This window comes from Bradysia coprophila (genome assembly GCF_014529535.1).
Source record: "Bradysia coprophila strain Holo2 chromosome X unlocalized genomic scaffold, BU_Bcop_v1 contig_173, whole genome shotgun sequence".
Lineage (NCBI taxonomy): Eukaryota > Metazoa > Arthropoda > Insecta > Diptera > Sciaridae > Bradysia > Bradysia coprophila.
In genome coordinates, this window is record NW_023503302.1 from 855613 (window position 1) to 883204 (window position 27592).

The 27592-nt window shown below is 36.9% G+C and overlaps 4 protein-coding genes across 6 annotated transcripts; 2 read left to right on the top strand and 2 right to left on the bottom strand.

Annotated features, from left to right (window-relative positions):
- Positions 1–1401: 1401 nt before the first annotated feature.
- LOC119068098 (zinc carboxypeptidase-like) lies at positions 1402–4677 on the bottom strand. The gene is made up of 5 exons (XM_037171522.1): positions 4407–4677; positions 2963–3209; positions 2231–2795; positions 1685–2167; positions 1402–1623 (listed from the first exon to the last, which is right to left on the bottom strand). Exons 1-5 carry the CDS (start codon positions 4433–4435, stop codon positions 1499–1501), a joined length of 1449 nt encoding a protein of 482 aa, XP_037027417.1. The 5' UTR covers positions 4436–4677; the 3' UTR covers positions 1402–1498.
- A 3105-nt stretch (positions 4678–7782) lies between these two features.
- Positions 7783–9779, top strand: LOC119068099 (cyclin-L1). Its single transcript, XM_037171523.1, has 5 exons — positions 7783–8304; positions 8469–8903; positions 8974–9347; positions 9408–9611; positions 9682–9779. The coding sequence occupies exons 1-5, from the start codon at positions 7963–7965 to the stop codon at positions 9740–9742; spliced, it is 1416 nt and encodes a 471-aa protein (XP_037027418.1). The 5' UTR covers positions 7783–7962; the 3' UTR covers positions 9743–9779.
- A 6485-nt stretch (positions 9780–16264) lies between these two features.
- Positions 16265–18612, top strand: LOC119068115 (probable insulin-like peptide 7). The gene is made up of 4 exons (XM_037171564.1): positions 16265–16401; positions 17931–18044; positions 18104–18261; positions 18331–18612. The coding sequence occupies exons 2-4, from the start codon at positions 17938–17940 to the stop codon at positions 18516–18518; spliced, it is 453 nt and encodes a 150-aa protein (XP_037027459.1). The 5' UTR covers positions 16265–16401; positions 17931–17937; the 3' UTR covers positions 18519–18612.
- A 1230-nt stretch (positions 18613–19842) lies between these two features.
- LOC119068114 lies at positions 19843–23709 on the bottom strand. 3 transcript variants are annotated; one of them, XM_037171563.1, is made up of 9 exons: positions 23313–23702; positions 23093–23245; positions 22326–23036; positions 21232–21736; positions 21073–21163; positions 20862–20999; positions 20313–20572; positions 20150–20242; positions 19843–20086 (listed from the first exon to the last, which is right to left on the bottom strand). In XM_037171563.1, the coding sequence occupies exons 4-9, from the start codon at positions 21727–21729 to the stop codon at positions 19976–19978; spliced, it is 1191 nt and encodes a 396-aa protein (XP_037027458.1). In that variant the 5' UTR covers positions 21730–21736; positions 22326–23036; positions 23093–23245; positions 23313–23702; the 3' UTR covers positions 19843–19975. The 3 variants fall into 3 exon arrangements, with proteins under 3 accessions (XP_037027458.1, XP_037027457.1, XP_037027455.1); XM_037171562.1 differs by having other exon boundaries at positions 22326–23245; XM_037171560.1 differs by lacking the exons at positions 22326–23036; positions 23093–23245 and having other exon boundaries at positions 23313–23709.
- Positions 23710–27592: the final 3883 nt, after the last annotated feature.

Sequence of the window (27592 nt, forward strand, 5' to 3'; positions counted from 1 at the left end):
TTTAGACTAAAAAATAAATTAAATGAAGACGAGCAGCGATGTTCTTTTTTGTGTCTTTTCTAACCATGCCGGTGTTCGAAAGTGAATAATTCGTGTTTGTGATGTATTTTTTCGTGTTTTACTCCGTCATTTTGGTGTGCAAAGTTATAGAAGTTTAAAATTTGTGTTTTTGTGTCATGTCGATTTAGCTTTAAAAAAAGTGCGTCACGGCAACTCCATCACAAAAATGTGAGTGTCAAATTTGTAAAAATAAAGTGGTATTTTGACTGTGTCAAAACGAAGTTTCTTTGCTGGTCTAACCCATATAACCTCAGTGTTGAAGCGGCATTACAATTTTTTTCCGAGCTTGATTATTTGCGCTCTGGTGAAATATTTAACTTTACTCTGGCAATGAAATACATTAAATGTCATAGCAGGGAAGTTAGTTCACAAGAAAATATGTTGCTGACATTAGTATAAGAGGTATAAGAAGTAATAGAATTTTACAAAAATCTACTACGTTTGTGCTTTGTGGAAGTACACTTGAAATGAGCCATCACAACGCAAATTCGGCTGATTTTTGGCTATCGGCACAGCTCTGCTGCTAGCATGAACATAAGAAATATTTAGAGGCTATCTTAATAGGCGTTGCATTTCTTTCGTAAAGACAGGAGTCATGATTTGTTAGTGTGAATAAAAACTCATAACACATGCAATCGTACACACATACATCTTTGAAATTTGGAGGATATTTTGACGTTGATACATAGAATGAGTGTTCGAGCTAGTAGCAGTGCTATGCTATAGAGAAATGATGGTTCGAAACTAAAACTAAATGTAATAGATTCTTGTAAATTTCGTCATAATGTTAGTTATGTCAGAGATCTATTTTTTGTGAACTAACTTCACTGCAATGAGGTTTAATGGATTTTTACCAAAGTGAAGGTATTTCACCTGAAATCCTGAAAATCCCGAAACTGTCAAAATACCACCTTTGTTTGTAGAATTGAATGTGGATTGTGGATTTGAGCACACTATTTCACAGCACTCTCAATGATTGACGCTGTCAGCAAGCCGGTCAATTCACGCACTTCATCGAACAATATTTTCATGGGCAATGTGATCGAAAATTTAATTTCCTAATAAATGATTTTGATTTTTAAATTTCGTATCTCAAAAGACCGTCTTGAAGGGATTGCCACCGCTGATTTTTGCGGTAGTGACGATAACAATTTCCACAATCTATTGTACCTTGTTGACTAATTTCTATTTTTACATGTAAAATGCAAAGGTGCAAAGACTATGTTGTATTTTTACCACCTTAATAAATGCATTTAGGTTGCACCGTAAACAGTTTACATCCGTTTGATGGACATAAAAAGAATTCTGCCCCCACTGTTTGTGATCTCTTCGTGGAATTTTTCGAAACTAAAGTTAGGATCGTTGGTACAAGCCCGAATCGAACGGGCTCGAACTCGATTATTTATTTGATCTCTTATACGATTCGACTGTAAAAATGTTACACTTTTGCGTGAAAGAGTAGAATTCGATCTTCTTTGTAATCCTTGCAACACAATTTGTACTTTCTGACAAAGTAAAGACTGGTGATGAGAATGACAACCAGCAAAACAACAAATCCAATGGCTACGAATGAGAACCCAATGAATACGAGAAAAAATTAAAGGAATTAAATGCTTCATCTTACAGTAATATATCACAGCACGTGATCGACAAGAACAACATGTCGATTTATAGTAGCCGAGAGCCTTGGCTTCACTGAGCAGCGCCACGATGCTATCAAGCGTCTCCCAACCAGCTGGCTCAATTTGATCGGCTGGCAAAAGAAATCTATCCTGAAAATTTGACAATTCCCTTTCTGACCGCCGTAGCTCGTACGCATACACTATCGAAACGTTCAATTCACCGTAAACCCAATCTATACTTGTTCCTGGCGCTTCGTACATTGTTTCGAAAGCGTTCCCCATTTCGAACTGTGTCCCATTCGACTTAGCAAGCGCATCGATCGCTTTTTCTCCAATTTGATACAAATCTTTGCTGTTTGGTGGCCGAGAACTTCTGCCTGCGAAGGGAAATAAGAGCTTTTTTGCGGCAGAATGAAAGCTCAAGTAAGTTTCGATCCGTTGTGAGTTGACGTTCTTCCGGAGGTACTCAGCAAACTTTCTCGTTTCTAATGATTAAATGATGGGTGAGAAATTGGAACTCAACTTAGCAGTATTTAACATTAATATACCTGGCGCACTGAACGCATATGGTCCAGGATAGTTCCATCCACAAGGTTCCTCAGAACTTCCTCTCGTTGCGCTCCACGAGGCATTCCAATTTCGATTTAAATCAACGCCGAAACACGACCCAAATGGTTCGCGACTTTTACGCCACAATCTGTTCACATCAAAGGTGTATTTGTATCCGTCTGGATTGAACACCGGAAAAACAATCCAGTTGAAATTACGAGCAATATGTTTGACTTTGGTATCAGTCGACGTAAGGAGCTGATTTAATATAAAAGTAGCTGTTGCTGGACCAATCCATTCTTTGGCATGTATTCCAGCTTCGATGAAAACGGTAGGATTATCGGCTTTATAGGACAGCCTTACTCCTTTCAACGGTCGCCCTTCAAAACTCATTCCAATGTCCAGTGGTGTAATCAGGTCGCTGTATTTTTCGGCCAAATAATCGAGCCATGCGTAAATCGTTTCAAGTTGATAGAAATGTTTCCATCCGAAATCGATTGCCAACGTATTTAGCGGTTTGATGCTTTTCAACTCAACATCGATCATATCTTGTAAGTTGACATTCTTGAAACGAAACGAACAATAATTTTAGAACGTAAATGTACACACAGGCTTTTAGAGTGCCACCGCGGAGGAAACTATACTCTCGGAATTATTCGAGGTTATGAAAAATGTGGTAACGTCTACAGAGAAGCCAATTAAATGTATTTATTTAGAGAAAATTAAATTACCAGTTCTTCATGTGATATATTGTTACTGGCGAGTAGGCTCTCGAATCTCGGTACTTCATGCGGTTCAACCAAAAGTGTTACATTTAAATTTTGTTCACTTTGCTTCTGGTCTAGTGCTATGTGTCTATCAATTTCACGTTTCACCCTTAAAGACATGTCTGATGCCAGACTAATTTCATACAACTTGTGTCTGTCATATCGAATTTTTTCGCCTTTCACAATACCAAGAACCAATATAATTCGGATCCTATTAACACAAAATTAAAATATTTTTTTGATTAAGGCAAAAAAGCATTTTCTTAGAGGTCACACATATTCGGGTCAGGTTCTATTTTCATCAATTTGAAATTTCAATATTTTTTTGGTAAAATAGATTGTGGGGTCATATCGCCGCCTGTTTTCATTCTCTCATCTCTACTTATACATGCGAGCGACAGAGCCCGAGTCTAAACGAGTCTATACCGTCTATAGATCCTAGATAGTGGCGACATATATGGGTAGCGGAAAAAATATCGTCACGATCTGAAAAGTCATTTGTTCGGTATCTTCCGATCGTCTCATGACTATTTTTTCAACTGGTGAAAGTACGACTGCGTCATTTCTTGTGCTTGGACAGTAGTCTGCTTTAGTCGGTTTCTTATTTTTTATGTTTTTGCGTTTAAACGAGTTTTTAATTTTATAGGTTTTTTCTAAATAACTGTAAACGCGGACTTTGACAACCCGAACCACGACGTTTGCGACGATTTCATCCACAGACGACATAACCTTTGTTTTTTGCAAAAATTTTGAGGCTGCTTCGCGCTAATTTCGGCAGCTCATTTTTCATGAGAAATTGTTTATGCTCAAAACAAACGAGGCATTGAAAACGTGTTTTGGTCCTAGTTTTCATTGACAGATGCAGCAGTCGCGATTTTGAATAGAAAAAGTTCTAACTTCATTTGACAGTTTAGAAAATTTCGTCATGAAAAATTGGACCAAAACACGTTTTCAATGCCTCGTTTGTTTTGAGCATTAGGTTATGTTGTCTATGGATGAAATTTGACGATTCGTATGGCCTTGGAACAGACCTATAGGTTTGTTTTCAACGACAATTTCATCCACAGTAACGTCGCTTGCGTGATATTTCATACAAATCGAGCAACGTCGCCTACGCGATTTACACAGAGATATTATTGAGGTTATGGTTCTATGATTGAAATTTGACAATTCATATGGCCTTGGAACAAACCTATAAAACTGAATGAAAATGAACTCAAATGACATACGTTGAATTAATTTTATTCGCAAAATATGAGACTACTAGATAATTTAGCTCCCTAGTCAAATCAAGGAATCAAGCGCCCCTGACTGGTTTATTTTACTCTGCAGTGAACGTGTAACAAAATCCATAGTATACACCAAAACAACCCGAAGTATTGGGTAAATCTTGAAAGAACATACATACCAGCAGTGACGATTTTCTCGAAGCCGCATATTTTTTCCCGATTATCTAGACAAAAGCGACAGTTGAACTTGCATCGAAATTCCGTGAAATTCACGAAAAGGAATAAATTAATTTAGTGAAAATGAACCGAAATATTATCTTTTTAACACTATTCCGTTCCGATCCAAACTCAAAAGATAAGCAGATTAAATCGATAAGAACTTTTGCCGAGATCAACAATATGTGTAAGATGTATCGCTTATTTATAACTAAAATAATTGTAAACACAAACGAAACTTGTTCTCTTTGTATTCTCATTCACACTTATTTTAGCTCGGTTTCTGTAATGACGTCATGACGTCACGTAATGCTGTTGAGATTTCATTCCAAATCATATTATAGTTCATTATAGATCGTATGTAAAGTCTGCGTGATGAGATGAACTTAAATTTGGGTAGTAAATAAAGTGAGAGTTGTTGGTACTCAAACACGTGAGGTAGTAGTCATTTGTGTACCTGTTTTGGACGATTGATTTTAGGCAATTTCGCGGATTGTAGGCCGAACGAAGTGAGACCTTCCAATCAAGTTCGACGATTCTACAATTCTTCAAAAGGTTTGCCAGAAAATCTAAATGCCACAAAATAATTGATTTGATAATTGATAACTAACAAGCAGTAGATACCTAAAATTGCACATACACTAAAGTAAGTATAAAAAAGGCAATCAAATCTAACATTAGACAACTTCAACGAGCTGCGGTAACTTATTGCAATGTTAGACAACTCTGATGAGTGTTAAGTTATAATATTTTTTCGTTGCGAGCAAGACAACTTGTGTAATTCTAAACAGATTTTAATGAAACGAAGATGCTATTTGCACGTCGTGTAAATAGTCTCCGTTGTGTGTTATTTGCACGTCGTGTAAAAAGTCTTTTCATGCTTTGGGGCTGAAAATGAGGGAAATTTTTCGAATTTTCTCGGGTTTCCGGCCCTCTGCATGAAAACTTACATGTGCACCTGTTTGGGACGGTTGATTTAAGGCACAATCGTCCAAAACAGGTACACAAATAACCATCGTTGGGTACTATTTACACGTCATGTAAACAGTCTGTCTGAAAAAAAATGTAATTTTCAAGTTCAATATTTCAACAAATAACTATAACGTATTTAAGTTTCTTTGTGTTCCTTACAATAAAATATTAAAATACTCTTTCGCATTGGACTAAAGAAGAACCTGTCCGCAGAAACCTCATAGTGAATCTAATAAATGTTCGAAATATCCGTAAGAGAATTTGTCATTTCCTTATGACATGCTCTCTCCGTATACATCGTCAAATTAATAAACCTAACACTATTTTTTATTGTTTTCGGACATAATTTGGCTTTAAACTTTGAAACACATTTCGCATCTCAATACCTTTTTTATCCAGTTAAAGTTACTCAATCGGTCAATTAACTATTTCGGTTAGTCAAACTATATTTGAAAACATTTTGCGGTCAAAATTATTTTTTTATCGAAAAAGTTATTCGCACATTGGATGATTAGTACTATTATAAAGTGAATATTTACGATTTTCAAAATGTAAAGGAAAGGCTACTTTAGCATTCTCATAGGATTCTTCCTTTTACAGAATGTAACTAAAACAACCTTATAGGATTTCCTCTGCTACAAAATTAACGACTCAGAGAGGCAGTGCCTAAAATAAGGATTTTTTTTACCGGGGGGGGGGGGAAAGTCTAGACATTTAGATATAAGAAAATGTATGGTACGCCTATACTTGGGAACTCAATTCGAATTTATTTCCTTTACGTGTACTGCCGAATGCGTCCACCACAAGAGATATCATTTACTTTGTAAGTGAAAACACAAAGAAGTGCGTCTCCTTTGCCCTGATTTTATATAATATTGACAATTATGACGATTTATGGCAATTTAAAAGAGAGAGTTTGCTTATAACGGATACACAATGATCGTACAAACGGTTTCTCATCGCCTTACGAGGAGTTAGGTTAATGATCACCTGTCAAATGATTGCTAGCCCGAAAGAAATTTAATACTAATGCGATCTATATACTCCAACGTATACCGGTGGCAAAGAGTGGTAAAACAGGACACATTCGGTACACATGTTTGTGCTATGCAAATGGATCAAGTAAGGACACCTATCTTACCAGTGGAGAGTTCACCTTAGAATCGAATTTCTTTGCAAAATTAGCTGTTACACATCGATGGGTCACAATTTCCCTAACGTGGCGTCGCATCTTTCCCCTACCTAATGTGGCAATTTCAAGGAGAGTTTGCTTATAACGGATACATAATGATCGTATAAACGGTTTCTCATGACCTTACAAGTAGTTAGGTTAATTGATCACCTATCAAATGATCGGTAACCCGAAAGAAATTCAAAACTAATGCGAACTATATACTACAACATATACCGGCGGCAATGAGTGGTAAAACAAGACACATTCGCTACACATGTTCGTTTGGGATGTTCGTCATGGTCAAATAAATTTCTAAGAAACAGAACCGTTTGGTTGTCAGTTTTTGTAGCTCATCCTTTCTCTTCATCGATAAATCAGTCGCTACTTTAGGTCTTCATTGATTTCAGACCAGGATCCGCCTGGCTACAATTTGACACTGCCGTCCTGTTTCAACCTGACCCGATTTACTGTCAATCTGAAGTGTGAGCGAAAAACTCTTGCTGTTTTGCAGTCTAGACTGTAGTAGGGGACGTAAAATAAATGAATTAAATTGAATTGAAAATTAAAATGTGTATTTCTGTAAGTGACAATACATCCTTAATCACTTGGAGTTCACGTTCTTACTTAAAAGAATTACCTTCAGGCATCATATTCTCAAAAAGAAAACGGTGTGTGAATGTAAACATAAACATGAAGTTAGCTCGTAACTTTCACTAACGTATCTGGACGGCAAACGTCAGACAACTGTCAGTGTACCATTAAACGAATCGTCAAATGTTCACTGAACAAGCCCTTATACAGGACCTCGTTCAGGAACTCTTCGTTAAGTTTCACTGGTGAGAATTTTGACACTTCTTTGATATAAAATATGTCAAAATCTTCACTTTGGGTAACGAATTTTTAGTTCCTGAACTAGCCCCAGTGTTTAAGGAGAGCGATTTTTGACCACTTTGTTTAAACTGATCTCGGGGTCACACGTCAAAATGAGAGAAATCACATACAAATTTAAACTGGGCTCAACTCTCAATTTCTTTTTTCATTGATGAACATTTGACAGCTGACCCCGAGACCAATTAAATTTAACTGGTTTTCGCTCTCCTTAAACACTATATTAAACGAGCGGCGGATCACCAAGTGTCAACGTATGAACGTGAGCGATACCAACGATACCAACACGAAAAGAAAAACGTAAAAGTCAGAGTGTGCCATTTTGTGATGTTCGAAATTTGTCAGAATTGACAGAATACTCAACAAGAGCAGATCATTAAAAACGTATTAACTTTTCGGAATTTTATGGTGAAACAAGTGTTTGACTGCGGAGTCCGAGTGTTTTCAATTTACTCCAAGCTACTAAGTAGTGTTCAAGTATCAAAATGACCCAAAACCAAAAGGTAGCGTCACCAGCCTCATTCGGGAAAATCATTCTAACGTTGGAGAATTGTTTACTTCCGAAAACGAAATTGGAAGAGACAGCATCACAATTGGATGGCCTGGATAGACAAACCGAAATCGATTTACGGATTTTAGGCTGTGAATTGATACAAACTGCTGGAATTTTGCTGAAACTGCCTCAAGTGGCTATGGCCACTGGTCAGGTCTTATTTCAACGATTCTTCTACTCGAAATCGTTTGTGCGTTATAACATGGAAACTACGGCAATGAGCTGCATTTGTCTGGCGTCAAAAATTGAGGAAGCGCCTCGTCGGCTACGTGATGTAAGTTTGTTTTTACCGAGACTTTAAAATCAACCAGGCAAGGTTATTGTGTCAGAGTCATCCAAGTATGAACGACGCTCAGTTACCTGCTGTAGAGTCACTTCCCATAAAATTTTTCGGTGTTGCTATTCCCCACTAACTTTTTCAATTATTTTTTGTTTCAGGTTATGAACGTTTTCCATCACATCAAACAAGTACGCGCTCAGAAAACCATTGCACCGATGATCCTAGATCAATCCTATTTAGCGTTGAAAACACAGGTCATCAAGGCTGAACGTCGCGTGCTGAAGGAACTGGGATTTTGTGTACATGTCAAACATCCACACAAACTCATCGTCATGTACCTGCAAGTGTTGGGCTACGAGAAAAATCAGAAACTAATGCAATGCGCTTGGAACTACATGAATGATTCATTGAGAACCGATGTTTTCGTTCGATACCAGCCGGAAACTATAGCCTGTGCTTGCATATACCTAACGGCGAGGAAATTAAACTTTCCTCTGCCCAATAATCCGTCGTGGTATGGAATTTTCAAAGTTACAGAGGAAGACATCATTGACGTTTCCTATCGAATATCGGAACTCTACCGGCGGTCAAAGGTAAGAGTATGCTTGGTTTTTCTGTGGAGCCATTTCGTTTAATTCATTTCAAATTTTTTCGTCATTTCAGCCGAATGTTGAGCAATTGGAACAGGCTGTCGAAGAATTGAAGAAAACGTACATGGAGTCACGGAATAACGGACGTACTGGTCAAAATACGCCACCTCAGGTGACGACAGTGGATCGAAACAATGGTTCGCATAATGCTTGGGGAGGTTTCATTTCACGTGCCGTACCATTGCATCCAGAAGGTAAACCGGCTACTGTAAACAAGCGATCGCATTCTCGATCCAGATCTCGATCCCAAACACCGAACGACGAAAATCGATCCCGTGGAAAGAAGTCCAGACACCGTTCGCGAACACCATCCAAGTACAGCAAGAAGAAGTCGAGAAATTACTCAAAATCGCCATCGTCTTCACCGCAGAACAAGCATAAGAAAAGGTACTCGTCTGATCACACGAAAAGCTCTGATCCGTCTTATACACGGTTTGTACATTGCAGAGATCGTAAAAGTCCTGCTCGTGATAAGTCCGATTACTATTCGAACGGTGGTCGCAGTAGTAAAGACCGAGAACGGCACCATAGAGAAAGTCGCACAAAAGACCGGCCTCGAGATCGGGAACGTTCGAAGCATGATCGGTACAGTACGTCGAGAAGTAGCCATAAGACAGCAAAGCATCGTGACCGTTCAAGAGATAGAAAACGGTAAATTTCTTGTTCTATAATTGACGAATTTGTGTCATTTTCTGAATTTTCTTTTTTTCTTTTACTTTAGACCAATTGAAATAAATGAGCAAATTTGTATAAATGGAAGTTTTTATTGTTGTTGTGAGTAGACGCGTGTATGTGATCGATCGACCAATCGCTTATCAGACCAATAGATTTTGTTGTGACTAAAAAGGATTGCTAATGTTGCTTGGTAAAAAACGTTGTAAGCGACCTGATGGCAAATCTGATACACGAAATGTTCTCTTGTCGTTACCGGTCTTAATGAAATATCATTCTGAGGAAGAGTGACGACGTGACGTGAAATTTAAATCCGTAGAGTAAAGTGCATTAGAATGAAATAGTGAGCTAGAATCTAACTACCTGCCAATGGTCACTCAATTCAATATTTCCGTGAAATATCACCAAAGTCAAGTCTCAAAAAAATCTTGGCGCTTCTTTACATGTTGGCCAATTGGTGATTTGGCGTTTCATCAGTTTTTGGGAATTTTTGAATCACCAAAAAAAGTCGTCAAAGTGTGAAGAAACACCAGAAAAAATCGTCAAACCGTGAAGTAACGCCAAGTGAAATAGTCAAAATGTGAAGAAACGCTACAACGAAGAAAAAACAGCTAGTCGGCGTTTGTTCGCAATTTGACGATTTTTTTGGTGATTAAAAAATTCACAAAAACTGGCCAAGAAAAATAGCTAAAGTGTGTAAAAACCTTGGGGAAAATGCCAAGACGAAAAATGCCTGATCTTATACGTCTTACTACACTTATTTCAAATCTTGTGCAACAAAACTTCGAAAAAAATCATAAGTGTCATTTCGTAAAAGAATGAATTCTCTATGGTTGGGCAAATCACATATTCTATACATTTCGTAAAATTATGAATTAATATCGAAAAAAAAGAATTATTCAAGCATTACATGGAATTCGCCCTTTTACGAATTTTTACGTAAAGGCGTTTTGGCTCTTAGGAATTCCTCCCTTTACGGAATGTATCGAAAAGGCATTTTGTTCAACGTTTATTGGTCCATCATTCATTCACAGCGTAGTTATTCAAGATTCTTTCTTCACATCGACCCTGCCTCGAACCATTTACAATTCTAATAACAAAAGTTTATGTTTTTATTGACCCGAAAAAATCGATGAAATACGAAGAATCGCCAAGAAAAAATCGCCCACGTGTGAAGAAACGCCAAAGTGAGAAGAAAGGCTAAAACGAAAAAAGACAGCTAGTTCGCGTTTCTTCACAATTTGGCGATTTTTTTTTGGTGTTCACACAAAGAACTAAGTAAGTGTTAGAACTTGTGAAGTGCCGTTGTGTGCTGCTTCCTTCCATATCATAATTTTGTTTCGGTCAAAACTATGACTATATTATCAATGGAAGAATTTTTTGTTTGTTTCGGCCCGTGTCATCTGATTATAACACATTCAAAATAATTGCGGCTTGTCAACTTTCGGTACCCTGGACTTCACTTAGTCGTGGAATACCTCCAAATAAATTTCTAAAAATCTAGAATTCAGTTTTTGATTTTTAGAAATTTATTTGGAGGCATTCCTCGACTATTTAAGTAAAGTCCAGGATGCCGAAAGTTGGCAAGCCGCAATTAATTCAATGTGATAATCGGCATCGAAGCACGACTGTTATCACTGATCATGAACAAGTGCGAAGTAACAGATTTTTAGGTTATCAATTTTTTGATTCCCTAAGTTGCCACCGTTGTCACGATCAAGCCAAACCACCTCCATATTTCATTGTGTTTTTAGTGTGAGACTAAAGGCAACTCATACTGTGAGTTATTGTAATCCAATGAATGTACAAACCAGGTATGGTCAATCCATACAAACCGGAGGAAATAGCGATTTCATATAAACAAACTCACCTTTCAATGAAACAGAAAATGTGTCGATTTTTAAAATTCCGTGAGTATAAGACTTTTCATGCATTGGGATTTTGGCATAAAATTTCTTCCGCTTTTCGTAAAATCGTCTTTGGGATGAGCAATCGGCAAGGGAAGCAGAAGAACGAAGACTTACTGTTGCTCCAAATTAACCAGTCTCGTTTTATTTCCTCAATGTTGATAGTTGATTGTACTTGGCCGTAACACTCTGAAGTGTACAGATAAAATTGAAATGATTTCATATAAGAAACAGCTCCTCAGACTAACGCTCCATTGACCAGTTTTAAAGAAATCACACGACTACTACAGGTTATACTTTTGTATTTGTGCTTTCCAGTGAAAACTTATTCCGTGTAAGTGAACCGATATGAACAAGAACGTAAATTGTCCAGGACAAGGATTTTTCTTTCAATTTACAGCGAACGTCTCACAAAGGATGCATACAATAATGTTGTAGTTTATTTTTAGCTCAACTCGCTGTAAATGTTAATATGAAGAAATATTGTTGTGTCGGTTTCTTAAATAATAAAATTAGATAATACAGCCGATAGACGATAGAAACGGTGCCCATAGAATTATAACATTGTAGAAATCCTAATCTATGAATCGACCTGTCGATTACGCACTTGCTTTAGAATATGTCGATCTCGAGGCAATGGGAAGCTATTGAAACAAAAAACAGATTTGCCATATAGAAGCGCGATGTTCAGTACTATTTGTAACACCTCATTAGCTCTAATGTCTTTTATTCTTACTGTTCTCATTTTACAAAATCTTACACAAGCGCGACATCTACATTAAAATAGTCGAAATAGTCATTAAAAATTAAAGGAGACTTTTTCTCAAAAAAGGTAGTAATGCACAACAGGCCAATTGGCGGCAGTTGCCGTGCAGTTGAAGTTTTCAGCCGAAAAAGACTGAATGAAAACTTACACTTACACTTTTCTTACCGAAATTTCTCGATGTACACGAAACGAAACGTACATGGTCGTGTGGGGTGTCGTTGGAAAAGTAGTTTTATGTTGTTTCAGGACAAATAGGGTCTGATGGGGGTTTGGAAGCATCTACGATGAAATATGAGAAGTTGAAATGTTCCACTCTAGAAAATGTATCCGATGCATCCTATCGTTTATATGATCGTTTATAGGACAGCGTAGAGTTTAATTTCGATTCATCCTGACATAAAAATGATGCAGGAGTGGATAGGTTTTGTTATTAATCATTAATTGTCTAAATAAGATCGTACAATTTTCTGTAATTGTTGTACCGCACCAGTGATAGAATTACCAAAACAATGACCGATATATTCGTTTAAAGTCAGTGTTTTACATCACTCAATTAGAAGGCCAAAAACACGCCTGTCGACTATTTTGTAAAAAAAATTTGATAGCCATTGTATGAAAAAGAATAGCCAACTTTGATCGGTTCAGTCCTCTATTTGAGTGACGGCAAAGTTAGCTTCGGACAAATTTTTCGGCGGCTGTAATCTCTGTTACGTACTCCAAAACACCCCTTACGAAAACGATGCTCTAATTAAATTATATTGTCTGATATTACGTTCATCTGGTCCCATTATCTGGGCAAACAATATATGGTGTGTAATTGTATCTAATTTTATTGAACTCAATCGAATCGATTCACATCTCCGCTGAAAGTGAAGTTTGCTTTAAAAATTTATGTTATTTGTGTGGTTTCCACTCTGAAATGTGGGTGTAATGGAGGGAATAAAGTGTAACATTAATAAAACAACGAGGGAGAAAAAATTCCATTTTGTTGTTGTTTGTTCAACGATTGAACATTTCATCTCGAAGATAGTAGAATTTATATACCGTATATCCATCTGTAACAGGTACGGAAAATAATATTTATTGCGTATAATATAGGCGAACAATTGTACGACATTAAATTTAAAGTACTGCGAAAACAAAGGCCATTTCTATGGAGACTCAGACATCGACAAAGACGACAAAAATGAGCGATCGCATTGTCTAATGTGGGCGTAAATTAACAAAATGTTTGTTAAAACAAATGAAGTAAAAGATTTTATATTTTCTATCATAATACATTAGGAGAAATCAGAACCGAGTAGTCTCCGGTACTAGCTTTCTAAATGAAAGAACCACTAGGAGGTATCGGTACTTTGCTGAAAAGCATACATTAGGGAGTTTTTTAAATACTGGATTTTAGCTTACTTTTAATGATATCCTTCCAACAGGATCCTTTTTGAAAAAAGTACGACCGCAATTCCGACCACGAATGTGGTAGCTTTCAATAGAAAATATAATTGGAAATTTTTACTGGCTCTGAGAAACGTGAGCAGTTAATGAAAATTTCGTCAAACGACTACAACCAAATCTATTTTCTGTTGAAAGCTAACACATCGTGGTGGAAATTGCGGTCGTACATTTTTGAAAAAGGATTCCGATAGAAAGATATCATCAAAAATGAAATATGAGGCACACGAATGTACGCTACAATTCTAGCTAAGTACCGGTGTCTCTTAACATCGAATGTTCGAATGCAATACGCAATGATGATTTTCAGGAGCACTTTTTTTAAAAAGTAAAATCCATTTAATCATCATTTCATAAACTCTGTCTGATAATCAACAAATATCCACTGAAAATCGAATTATCAGTCTATATTTGCCTATTATCAGTCGATATTTATCGATTTTCAGTCGATATTTATCGATTATCGATAAAACATTCGATTGATATTGATTTTCTGAAAATATCGATAATCGATTCCAGGGAAATAATCGATATTTTATCAATCGAATGAATTATCGAACATGCCTAGAGACAATATATTAGCTCGGAATTTGCCGAAATGATGGTAGGAAATAAGAAACTTATGGTCTCATTCTCACTCCCCGGACACACGGCGATTCTGCAGAGTATTTTTAGGAAGTTAAACTGGGGTAAAATGGGAATAAAGATAAATGGAGAGTACCTGAGCAATCTCTGCTTCGCTGATGACATTGTACCGATAGCAGCGAATTCAGGTCAGGCTCAGCTTATGCTACAACAGTTAAGTGAAGAGGCGAGCAAAGTTGGCCGTAAGATGAACTTATCGAAAACAAAAGTCATGACCAACATCGGGGGCGATAGAGAAATCAAAATTGGTGACACTGTCATTGAACGAGTGGACAGCTATGTATATCTAGGACATAAACTGAAGTTAGGTCTGGACAACCAAACTGCAGAAATAAGACGTAGGATTGGTCTTGCATGGGCCGCTGCGGAAAACTCAGACTAATTTTCAAAAGCAAAATGAATAATAGTCTGAAACGCAAAGTTTTCGACACTTGTGTCCTTCCAGTGCTCACTTATGGAGCGGAAACGTTAACTTTAACGAAAGCATCCGAAGATAAATTGAGAGTGACACAAAGAGCCATGGAACGGAGTATGCTTGGAATAACACTCAGAGACAGAATGACGAATCAATGGATTCGACAACAAACCAGGGTCGTTGATGTCATGGAAAGAATAGCATCTCTGAAATGGAGCTGGGCGGGACATATTGCAAGAAGGACAGACGAACGTTGGACCAAAAAGATCATGAACTGGCGACCATATAAAAGACGAGCTATAGGTAGGTCACCAGAGAGATGGACAAACGGAATTAAGAATATTGCAGGTACAAACATTGCAGCAAATGGCAATGGATCGTACGGAATGGAAAGAAGTTGGAGAGGCCTACATCCAGCAGTGGATAGAAACAGGCTGAAAAAGAAGAAGAAGAAGGACACACGGGATGCGCTTCGTATGGGATGAGACCACGACAGAGTAGAATAAACCGCAAATCCATTCAAAGGAGGGACCCTAATACCGTAACAATCGTTTACGAATTCGTTTCATGCATTTGATTAGTAAGCGTTTTGCAGCAAAATCAAAGGCATACTTAGGTCCCTCGTCGAATCAACTGCTCTTGCCAGTTTTACTTTACTCTGCCGTGGATGAGTCATTAAAATTTTGGGCCTTCGCCGTCGAAACGATGGGAACATGGTGAAAAGAGTCCTTGTCATTAGCGAGTAAAATCGGCTCGAAATTGGTCGAAGGGAATATACAATATTTTCATCAAAGAATAACTGTGGGCGATTCGACGAGCGAACACTGCCTGCGTAGTAGGTTCTATTCCGTCGTCGATCAGGTTGGACGCAATTTACTACTTGTAGTCGCGTAATTTTCATTATCAAATCTTGTAAACCAGATTATGCAAATAAAGGAAAATTTTACGAAGTATTTTTGTAATGATGAGATACGCAAAGTCTAATAGCATTTAGAGTCTGCTTTAATTAAGATTGCCGAATCAGGACGTTTATAATACACCGAAAAATAAGAGCTTTAAGTGTCCTTGAACGCTACGTTGTTATCATAGGTCACTTACATTATTTACGTTTTATTCAGCCATCACGTAAATGGCTTAATTTAAATTTAGATCTCACCGGAAAACCGCACCAATACATTTACCATTCAAGAGACAAAATACAATTAGCTTTTCGGATTAATTTAATTATATTGAATCGGTTGAGTTATGTATCCAATTCTATAGTCGAAATATTATCCAATTTTCAATTCCATGCAACGTTGGTGTAATGTGCGCATAAATAACGCGTCGTGTTGATCGATCTAATTGAGCAATAAATAAGTTAGATTCATCCAACACTATATCCCTTGCTGTTGCGTACACACATGCTCATTCAACCTGTTGCTATATTTACCTGTGCTACTTGGCACAAATTTCCTTCAGTTTCATTTCTTCGTTTTAACGGTTCGGTTAGACCTGGAAAGGGATTTCGCTTCGTTTTTGTTTTAATTCAATGAATTCACAAATTAATTGAGACGCACACTATTCTAACAGAGTCAGCATTATTAGGTGATAAAGAGCGTTTTACTAAATCATTCTTTATTACATTCAGTGTTCAAATTTTCCAACAGATCTCAGATCGTTGATCTACCCATAGCACAGTGTTTTGGTTCTGCGTTTAAAGTTTTTCTTATTCAACTTTCAAATTAATGGACGAGAAATAGAAGAGGTGTGTAAAAGAAGGTTTTGCTGATTTGTGTAAAACAAAGAAAGACTTTTGAATTTCAGTCTCACTGTACGAAGATCAATATTAAGATTATAGTTTGAAAGCTCCATTGTGATTTCATGTAAAGTAATTTACAGTTTTTGTAATTTTAAATATTTTTGGTAATTTTTCTGTCCCAAGAGGGAATCATAGCTAGCGCCAATCGCGCATTTTAGTCTTCTCTGTCAGATTACTGTCAGATCATCTTAATACCACCAGTGGAAGGTCAAATAGAGGAATTTTTTTATTTTTTATCTTACACACAAGGAATTTTGAAAACCGACACACTTTCTGTTTCTATGTTTTTCTTGAGTTTCTGATTTCTCCATAAAAAATACATGCAAGATTCACAAAAAACCAGTAAACCACGAAACAGAAAATGTGTCGGTTTTCAAAATTCCGCGAGTGTATAGTTTGATCACATTGTTATCAGAACATTTTTTACTAAAAGGCTTGAGGTAAAGTGAACTTTACTCCACGGCGGCGAAACTTTGCTTCAGGTTTTTTTACCAGAATACCTTACTTGGCAGTCGGACAAATGACAGAGACGCAAATGACGCAATTTTTCATTGAGATATATCTCTCATATAGGATACTTGAACAAGGAACTAAGTTTTGCATAGAGAATGTTAGGAAATTTTGCAAATTTTCAATGATTATGGCGTTCATGGTTTCAAAATAGAGATCATCAATAAAGGGCATTGGGCATCGGCAAATTTTCCACAATCACTTTCGTTCGCACTGCTGATATACATAAGGATTGTAATAAAAAATTTAGAATTGGAGATTAAAAAAATGTAGTCGTGGAAATAGGAATTACTGAATTACTGAATTTATTATCATTTTGAAATTTTTTATGATCCGAAATATTACTTTCCCAATGCAAAGCTTAACTTAGCCCATATCTGTGTGGACATTAGGGTATCTCTTATCGACTCGTGGCATTTGTTTCTTTCTAGTTCATAGGCCTACAAAATATTGTCTATTATAGCAGACTCCCCATCAAATTTGTTTCAAAATGTTTCGATCCATTTTGCACACCTAATAGGTGTCACCCATGAAAATTCTTAAAAGTTTCGCATATGAGTGTGTTAGTAAGAGAGTGATGTAGAATTCTTTTTTCCGTCTAACCAATGTGCTCTTATGGGAAACGTCGAGGAATTTTTCGTAGGCGTAAAATTTTGATTTTGAGTCTGACAATATTTTGTGGCGCTCTAACAGAAAAAAAAGATACTGCAAGTCGATAAGAAATACCCTAGAAATCCGTTATTGTGGGCCCATATTTCTAATATCTTGAATTTGCTAAATTTTGCTAAATTCCTTGACAATCTAGGTTCACCATGCACATCCCTCTATCAACAATAACCACATTTTACATTCTTTTGGACTTTGCCGACATTACGATTGCTCATAATCGAGATGAGTTAGATTTAATGTTTCGTCAAAGGTATTGATAGTAAGGACATATTCTATCCACGAATTGAGTAAATGTTAATTCTATTCCAGAACACGATCGGAGTGGGAAAAAGCTTGGCATGAGGAAAGCCACTCCCGTTGTCGTGAGAAATTAGTCAAACATTTGTACTGGGCGTGTGAAAAGGATATATATCGAATTTCTCGGCGCAGTGACCAGGGATTGAAACAGACACCGAAACAAGCTAGCAGTCAGTTATTTGACAATATTACCATAACCATTTTAGATCAGTGTGATAACTATTGAAATTTCTAAACAGTTGAGCTACCTTGGTTGGATGATGCTTCTGCTAAGACAATGTTACGCACGAGACGCAGTCGGCGACGCATTACGGGTAGCGGTGGCAGTTCAATCACGTCCGAATGTTGCACAAAAACGGGATGCACTTGGGAAGAGTATGCCGAATATTGTCCGACCAACAAGCGGATGATAGCAGATGCAAAATAAGCAGTGTCATAACCATTTTTTCTCTGGATATTTATCACCGTGAGCTGTATTAACTTTACGCAAAAAAAATATATTCTATAAATGTTTACGTATTGCTATAAAGTGTTTTCCCTCGAAGCTGATTAGATGGCCATTACCATTTTATTGATAAATTGTTACCTGTTCATCTGCCATATAAATATCTTTTGTTCACAAAATTTTCAACAGATTGAAGAAAATCCACTGTAAAATTTGCTATATATTAGACCAGATTAGCCAGTAGGGTGGATTGATTTTACCTACTTGAAAATCAACATCCAGCCAGTAGCTTGCCTGATGCATCACTAGTTCTTCGAATGCGATTAAATTTGAGTACTACCTATTTGAATGATTTTTTGGGCTACCATGAACTTGGAAAGGTGCTTTGCGTTCGCTCCTGGTAATCTAAACATAATGAAAGCTATATGTACTGTACTACATGTACTTTCCTTCACCTCTCCAATAATACCCCACTTGTCTAGATATATCTGTACACGTAGTACAGATAGCTTTCATTAAGTTTAGATGGTTCAACTGGAGCAGCAGCAGCCCCATCATTTCGATTTTACGATGGACCGAAAGTAGTCGAATTTGAAAAAGTAATGATGCAGTAAGATTAGGCTCGGCGAGCTACAAATGAGGTTGGGAGTGGATTTTGCCGTTTTCAAAATGGATCCAATCTGTTAGTCAGAGCTCTTATGTCTGTCGTAGCTCTGGAATGTAATGGGTAGTATAGACTCTGTATGTGTATGAAAAAGAGTTCTTCTGATCTCAATCACGTCGTAGGTTAGTTTCGGATGCGGGTATGGACGGAAAAGATTTTTCCGGAAAGAGTAGAGAGGAAGGAGCAATATATTCTGGCATTGGAAAAATACATCAGTGTTGAAATCCATTCGACTCAAGCAAAAAAAAAATATCACCCAGATGCCGATAGTTCAAACAACAACTCCGTCAGTCTTAATTATATCGTTAGTTAAATATTGTATGAAGGCAAAAATTCTTTGATACTGTAAGTGAACCTTGACTTAATTTTGATTGAATTTTTTCTGTTGAGAAGATAAAAAAACTTTTGGACAATACAGTCGGCGACTTTTAAATAAGTGCCACATTCAGTTTTATCTGTTTTCAACTGATCCATGTAGTGAATTCATACAAACAAATATGTTTTTATGTCTTTTAAACGGTTTTACCACTACAAAACTGTTGACGAATGTACAGTTCTTCCGAGAAATGGGAAACAAACGAGTCCAAAATCAGATTTCCAAAATTCCGTGGAACGATATTTTCCACAAGTAAACAGCAAAAATTTGTTTTTTTTTCGTAATAAATTTATTTAAATAATTTCGGGCTCGGAATGTATCCAGATGATGCCCTAGTAGAGGCAGGAATTCAGTAGAAATAATAAGTCTTCGATAATTTTCTGAGATGATGTGCCACTCTCAGGCCAAACAAATTAATTTCTTCCAAAATGAAGATTTATTATGGTTATTATTTTCGAGTGCTCGTAACGCATCCCAAATGGCTGTATCAAAGGCATCCTTAACTCCTAACTGAAAACATCAAAATTTTAACTTTAGGTCAATCTCGCTTGAATGCGCACACAGCTTATTTACATTATTACGCGACGATGTCTCAATAAATTCAGCTCCAATTGACGTTGCTAGATCCCATGCATCATTTGCGGATACTGGACATTGTCCTTGTTTCTGATATTGAAAAAATATGTTAGGACGTCATATCCATGTACAAACAGCAGGTCAATTTGCCACCGCTCACCTTTAAACTAGCGATAACTTGTGAGTTTGTTCTTAGATCAGACTGTGTACCAACGAGTAGAAGAGATGCCTTTGTTTTGTGAAATGTGGGTGCCCATTTCCGTTTAATAGCATGGAATGATGCCGGCCTGATGACCGAAAAGCATAGTAGAAACACATCGCAATCGGGATAGGAAAGTTGGCGTAACTGATCCAAAGAGTCCTGCCCAGCGGTGTCGCATAACGTCACTTGAACTGGTGTCTCATTTACCTGAACTTCAACTGCAAATCGGAGTAGGTTAATATATTGTTTTTGAAGGTAAATCGAAACAGCTACCAACTATAGAGGGGATCCGTGTAAATGACATAAACATAGTTCGCTTAATACTGCAACGATTGACACCCCTTGAAAGACTATCACCCCACAAAAGGATGTATGCTGTGGTTAACTTTAACGAATTATTCTGATGCCAATGGGCGTCGATCGTTTTTGAATCATTATTCACTGCATTCTATTGCTAGTAGAAGTGAACTATTTTTATGCCCTCCGTTACTAACAACTCGTACTTACAATTGTAAATATCCGATGCTGTCGGTATGTGCTGATCCACAAATTTATTTTCTAAATATGAGAAAATCAAATTGGTTTTACCAACTGCTCCATCACCGACAACAACACACTTTACGTGCTTTGCGCTTTTCTTATTTTCTAAAATTGAGAAAATATTTGTCACAAAATCATCAGATTGGATGTGTAATTAGACGGTCGTGTGTGCACCAACCTGATTTATTACGTTTCCTATTGTTCTTTAGAAACTTTTTCTCTTCAGTCGAACTCTTCTTTGAGCAATTGGACGTTCCCGTATTCTTGAACTAAATGATTTTTTGTTAACAGTTAAATTATCATCGCCAAGAGGGTGTAATGGAATGATCGTTTTTACCTTTGTTACTAGATTCGAGTATTGTGCTTTCGTTTCTATCACAGATTCTGTATTTCGAGTAAATTCCTCATTTTCATTCGTATCAACACCGAAAATGAATGGACCTGGCGTTTCAATAGGACACTTATTGATAATATTAGCGGTCGGTTGCAGCGGCTTCTCCGGCACCCATCGATACTGTTTGGTATAACTGTCGTCGTTGAATCGATATTCACTGGATGTACTATCATTTAGTTTCGTACTGTTCATTGTGGTATCTGATATTATGCCAGAATCGTCAGAGAAAATGAAATCGGTGGTAATGGTGGGTGATGGTGGATTTCCATATGGATATCCAATGAATGAATTGTTCAGCTCCTTGTATTGTTTGGCCACATACTTGAAATCGTTGAAACCGTGCGTTTTAAATTCTGGTTTAGGCGTAATGATTTGGGGCTGAGCGCGACGTTCTAAGAGCGGTCGTGTTGAGCGATTAAATGGATGGTCTCTGAACGACATGTTGAGTCTGCAAATTTACGAGAACGTGTCGAGAGAAAAAATTAATAAGTTTTATGCAGAATTTTTAGAGAAACATCGTGAAAGTCTGCCGTGAACACAGTGGTGATCCTTAAAAATTTCAGGTGATTTCATAGATCTTGAAAACAACAGAGTCGTTTAACAGATATTTTGAGATCCTTCCGAACAATCTTTTATAAATAACTCCAGACAAGGTTCGTGGAGTTATGGAATTAACTGCAGACTTCATTGAATTGGTAGGTAAGTCTTTAAGATATTACGGGAAATAGAACATAATTTCCAAAGTTCTTGCCAGAAAGATTTTACAACTTGCTACACAGCTGCTCTCTAACATGTTAAAGGGTATTTCATTTTAATAATCTATCACACATGTGCTTTTCCCTACTCTACCATCAAGTTATGGAAACTTTTTGTCAGTAGATGTGTTTCTTATTATCGGGAAACCCTCAGTAAGAGATCAGTTGAAGTTTTGCGATACTTATTGGGGTATCTATCTATCAAAACTGCTGACGAATGGTATCAGTTACTGTTCGCAAAATAATAGAAATCTTTATAAATAATTACATTCAATTACTCACTCATGTGGTTCGACTGCAGATTATTAGAGTTTGATAGTCGTTGTTGTTAGGATGAACCGAATCGTCGTTAACCCAGCAATTACACCTATTCAAGGTCTAAGAAGATGTGATTGTGTATTCGGAGATGACTGTTATTCGAAGACTGTGTAACGAAAAGACTGAACAGGAAAAATATTTCTTTCGACTCTTTTACGATGCAATTCTGTTTACATCACTGTAGGTAACGATGTTGAACAATGCGATGACTAACTCTCAATTCTAAGCCCCATGTTGATGATGATGATGTACAGACAAAAAAGCAGATTAAATATGGAAACGCATATCTCGAATGTTATATATGCCTGTTACGCAGCCATCATCTTCTTTATTTTTGTTTTTAACTTTTTTTTACTTACACCAAATTCTAGAAAATGGAAAAAAAGAAGACTCACACAAGTATGTACGTTATAAAGTTACATATACACACGTCTAAGGCAGGTGCAAAGTGGTTTTGTGTAAGAAAATCCATCATGTCTACGAACGCCATCATTTTAAGTATCACATCGAAAATTCTCTTTTCGTTGTATGGTAAATATTTATTTGAGTATTTTTCGTACATTTAATTCGATTGCAGTACACATTTTCGATTAGGGACAGCCACTGATATACCATCAAAGTCTCCACTTTAATTTTAGATAATCACTTTTATCAGCTGGAAATGACTCGGTACTTCTATTTAATTAGATTTCAATAAATACAAAGATTTGAAAATATCCATTGACTTTAACGGTATTATTATGAATGGTGGTCTACATCTAAGAAGATCGAATAATAATTTTATTATGGAAATTGTAGCAGCTCCAATGAATTCAACTGCTTAGGCTTAGGATGGTATATATCTCATTATCTCAATGCTATTTCGCTAGATTGTGTATTGTGTGCTATCCCCATACATAGCTATATTACATTTCAAATGGTATAGACACTTAATAAACAACATTGTCTCACCTTCCCGTATGGTAATATTATTCTCAATGTTGGACGATAGATACGATTGAACAATTTTCTTTCCGTTACAAGCCACAATAAAACGGTCACTGATGTATTTCGGTCCACCGTACTTAATACTATTTAAAATAATGTTCGGCAAACTTACGCGTCGATCATGTCTGAAAAAAAATTCTTCACCGTTCACAACACTTCTTGTTCAACAGTTTTGAGTTTGGTAACTGAATTAACACAATACACTTTTCGGATGCCGATCAAACGTTTTCTACGAAGCCGATAATGCACAATAATTAATTTTCCCCGAGTTAAGGTTTCACTATTCGATGTGTATGCTGTGTGGAAATGTTATTGTTAGTCGAATGACCTGTTGATTTCTTACCTGAAAAAGTTTACACACGATAGAAAATTCAGTCATGTATGTTATATAGGTAGACGTACATGGTGGGCATAACGGATTGATTCGAAACGTTTATTTTTCTGTATTTAGGTGCAACTTCATTCAAAAATCCATGCAATAAGTTAAAGTACTTGGCAGACAGTAAGTGAGGTATGGAGCTAACCACGAATGGTAATTGAACCAATTAGTTCAGAGATCATAACATATACCAGGTAGCGAAATAACGTTTCATAGGAAATTTACTACGGTCCTGTTATCTCAAGTACATCAAATTTGTCGCAGTGAAAACGTTCTGTGCTGCTTTCGCCTTGGGGCGAAAATAGCTACTTTTGCCCCGCTAAAGAAAATAAATCAACTCGGGAGAAACGTTTTTTTTTTGTGAGTATACCTTCGGCTCGGATTGCAATACTGCATAATCGATAAAAAGAAACGCCTTCTACTTGTTCTGTAAATAACTATTTCCACAGATGCCCACGTAACAAATAGACTACATTAGATGAAATATTCAGCACCACAATCAGCTGTCAGGCAACATCACTTTCCACTCAATTTTTAAAATCAAAAAACTCGAAACTTTTCATATTTCGCTTTAACGTATAACGAGAAACTAGGTACTTTACACTTGAACGAGAACACATTTATGAATTGTAAGTTTATTGTGCGCTATTCCATGTAAATGTATTTCATTACCTGTGTACCGGTACCGGTTTACGGTGTATAATACACCATAAAGCGATGATACGTTGAAGAAATTTTTGTGCAATGAAACACCAGTGAATATGTATTTTCGGCCCATCCTAATAACGTACTGTATTCGGTTAGTCTTCGTATAGAGTATTACACCATTCGTTTCAGGTAAATCAAAGAACAACGATATTTTTTTATACTTTTCGCCTCGAACTGAGTCATGTGCAACAGATGATTGCAATAATTAGGAACGAGTTTATATACATACGTACGTATCGGAGCTGTTTCTTTTTTTTCGTCTCTACATGGAGTGCTCTTGGACTTTTAATATTAATATAATGTACGATACAGTATTGGACTCTGTATATGAAAAAAATACAAGCAGTTAAGAGTAAATAATAGGTGGCACGTTGTATCAAAATATTAGAATACCATCGAACCTTGACTGCCTAGTAATAATAATAAAAAAAAAACGTTATCTCTGATTAGCTCAATTAAAGTGAGTCAAATCAGAAAAATACAATTGATGTTGATAATTTAGATTTCGGTTTATGATTTATGTGCGATATCCACGGCAAACCGTTTACAAACATCAAGTGTATCGTCTTATACTATCTTTAAATCTGTTACTTTTGTGTCTACTGTTGTCGCCTAATGTTTGATGGAAAATCTTTTACTTAATTAGCTTACACATAACACAATATCTAGGTGCCACAGCTCTGCTCCTAGCATGAACAATGAACATAAGATTGGGAGAATTATGAAATCAAAAAGAGCCTTGTTTTCGTAAAGACAGGGGTCATCGTTTCTTGGTGTGAACAAAAACACACAACACGTAACAATCGTACACGCATGCATGTTTGAAAATTAACAGAGTCGATACCAGACGAGTAGTCTTTTGTAAAAGGATCAAATTTCGATTCTGATTACAATCGCCTCGTTTAAATTTAATTTCAATTTCTAAAATCACTCCTAACTGAGCATGGACACCTGAGACCATTGTAATACTACCAAATCAATATTACCGTAACACGATTTACGATGAAATCAAACACTGGAAGTCATTAAGGGCTTTCATGCGATAATTGAAAAATGTGTTTAAAATAAAAATAAATTTTGCAATAAGCATTTGCATACCAGTAATGTAAAAACGAAGCTTATTGACTATTGTCGATTTGCGAGTGTCGAATGGTGTATAGAGTGTGTTATTGTTTATTGTATCGACTGACGTACCTTATAAATAAAAAGAAATGAATGGCAATAGTATGAAGATATCTGTTGGTCTCGATAATGTTAAAAGACCGTTTGTAAATTGGAGTTTGTTTCAGAGGTCTCAGATGGAATTCGTAAGATTTGACATTAACGCAGCTTTCAAGCAAATGTGAACATAGTCGACAGCTGCCAAACAGAGTACTATTTTGTATGAAATGGTTTTTAACAGTGTTTTACAGTTGTGTTACACTACACACTGTCAAGTTTCAATGTCAAGTTTCAATACCCTATTTAGAGTACCACTCATGCTTGAAGTGCGTTGCTGTTTTCTATTTAAATTTTTAAATTATTTATTTGACATAGAGAGCAGATCAATTCCATTTCGGTCGCAAAAATTTCACACACCGATGATTATCATTTAGGAAGCTTTCCGCGAGACCATACTTAATTTGTACGAGTCTTAATATTTTAATGTTACTTGACGAAACACGACATTGCTGCAGCTGAATATAATTAAATAAAATCTCGGTGCCACTTACAAGTTATCATTATAAGGTAAAGTTACAATTTTTCTATAATTCTTTTATTCAATTTGAATAAAATCGAAATCGACAGGTAGAAGGCATCTAATGTGTATGATTGGTAATGAGGTTATTCGTTTTCGATTTTAGTGTACAGTACTTTTCAACCGGTATCTAAGATTCAGAGACAGCTCGGCAACATAGATGTAAATATCGACTCAACCAACGGATGCAGTCTGATAAAATAGTCTGTTGGATACGTACACACACTTGTGTATCTCGTATCAAATGAATTTAACAATGCATCGGCTTTATTTGACCATACAGTTGTAGCCCACTAGGATGAAAACAAAAATAGTATAGGAAGGAGGGAAAGACTTTTCCCTAGGGACGGAAAGTCCATTTTCCCTCCCTAGTAAAGGAAACTTTGTTTATTGACGGGAAAACGTTTTTCGCATGGTTTGCATGGATCGCATGGCACTACTTTGAAGTGTTTCGAAATAACTGACCATAAACATTTTACTCTTGATTTACGACAAAAGAATCGACTAGGTTCAAGGAGCCCTAGCATCCACAAAAGTACAAGTTTCCATATTCTTTTCGGGTCGAATGCCTTACAATGCCAAAAGAAAAATATCTAAGGCTCGATCTAAGGAAATATCTCTCTAACTGGAAGGAACTAACTAACAAAGCAAAAAAGTGACGAAGGTAAAATCCAACTGTCCACTAATTTTGAAGTGCACCATAACGAATTTGCCGTATATGCTTCCGCAAATTTTTCTTTTTTCTTGTATGAGAACTTGCGTCACAGACGCGCTGTTAACGCACGCCCATGATATCGAGGATGTCATCGATACACATTCTGCTAACCGTAAATAGTTCATGACTACTTACTTACTTTACCGGCGCTACAGCCACTTGTGGGCCTTGGCCTGGTCGAGAATCCGGTTCCAGCGTGCCCGATCATTCGCTGCACTTTGCCAACCTCTTATTCCCAGCGCCCGAAGATCTGATTCGACGCCATCTATCCATCGCATTTTAGGGCGTCCTACTCCTCTTCGCCCTTCTGGATCATTTCGGAATAACATTGAGGGGGCTCTGTTCCTGTCCATGCGTGCTACATGTCCTGCCCACCTCAACCGTTGGACTTTCACCACTGCCACAATATCCGGCTCGCCAAAATCACGTTTCAATTCAAAGTTGTATCGTCGCCGCCACCTTTCGCCTTCACGCATCGCTCCGAAAATAGTACGAATGACCTTACGCTCGAACGTTAGGAGCAACTGTTCATCACTTCTCTTCACCGTCCAAGATTCGCATCCATAGATCAGAACTGGACGAATGAGCGTTTTGTAAACTTGGCACTTCGTTTTCTTCGATATCAACTTTGAGCGTAAATGTTTGATTAGACCGTAATAGCATCTGCTTGCCGCCATGATTCGTCTTTGGATTTCAGGTGTATT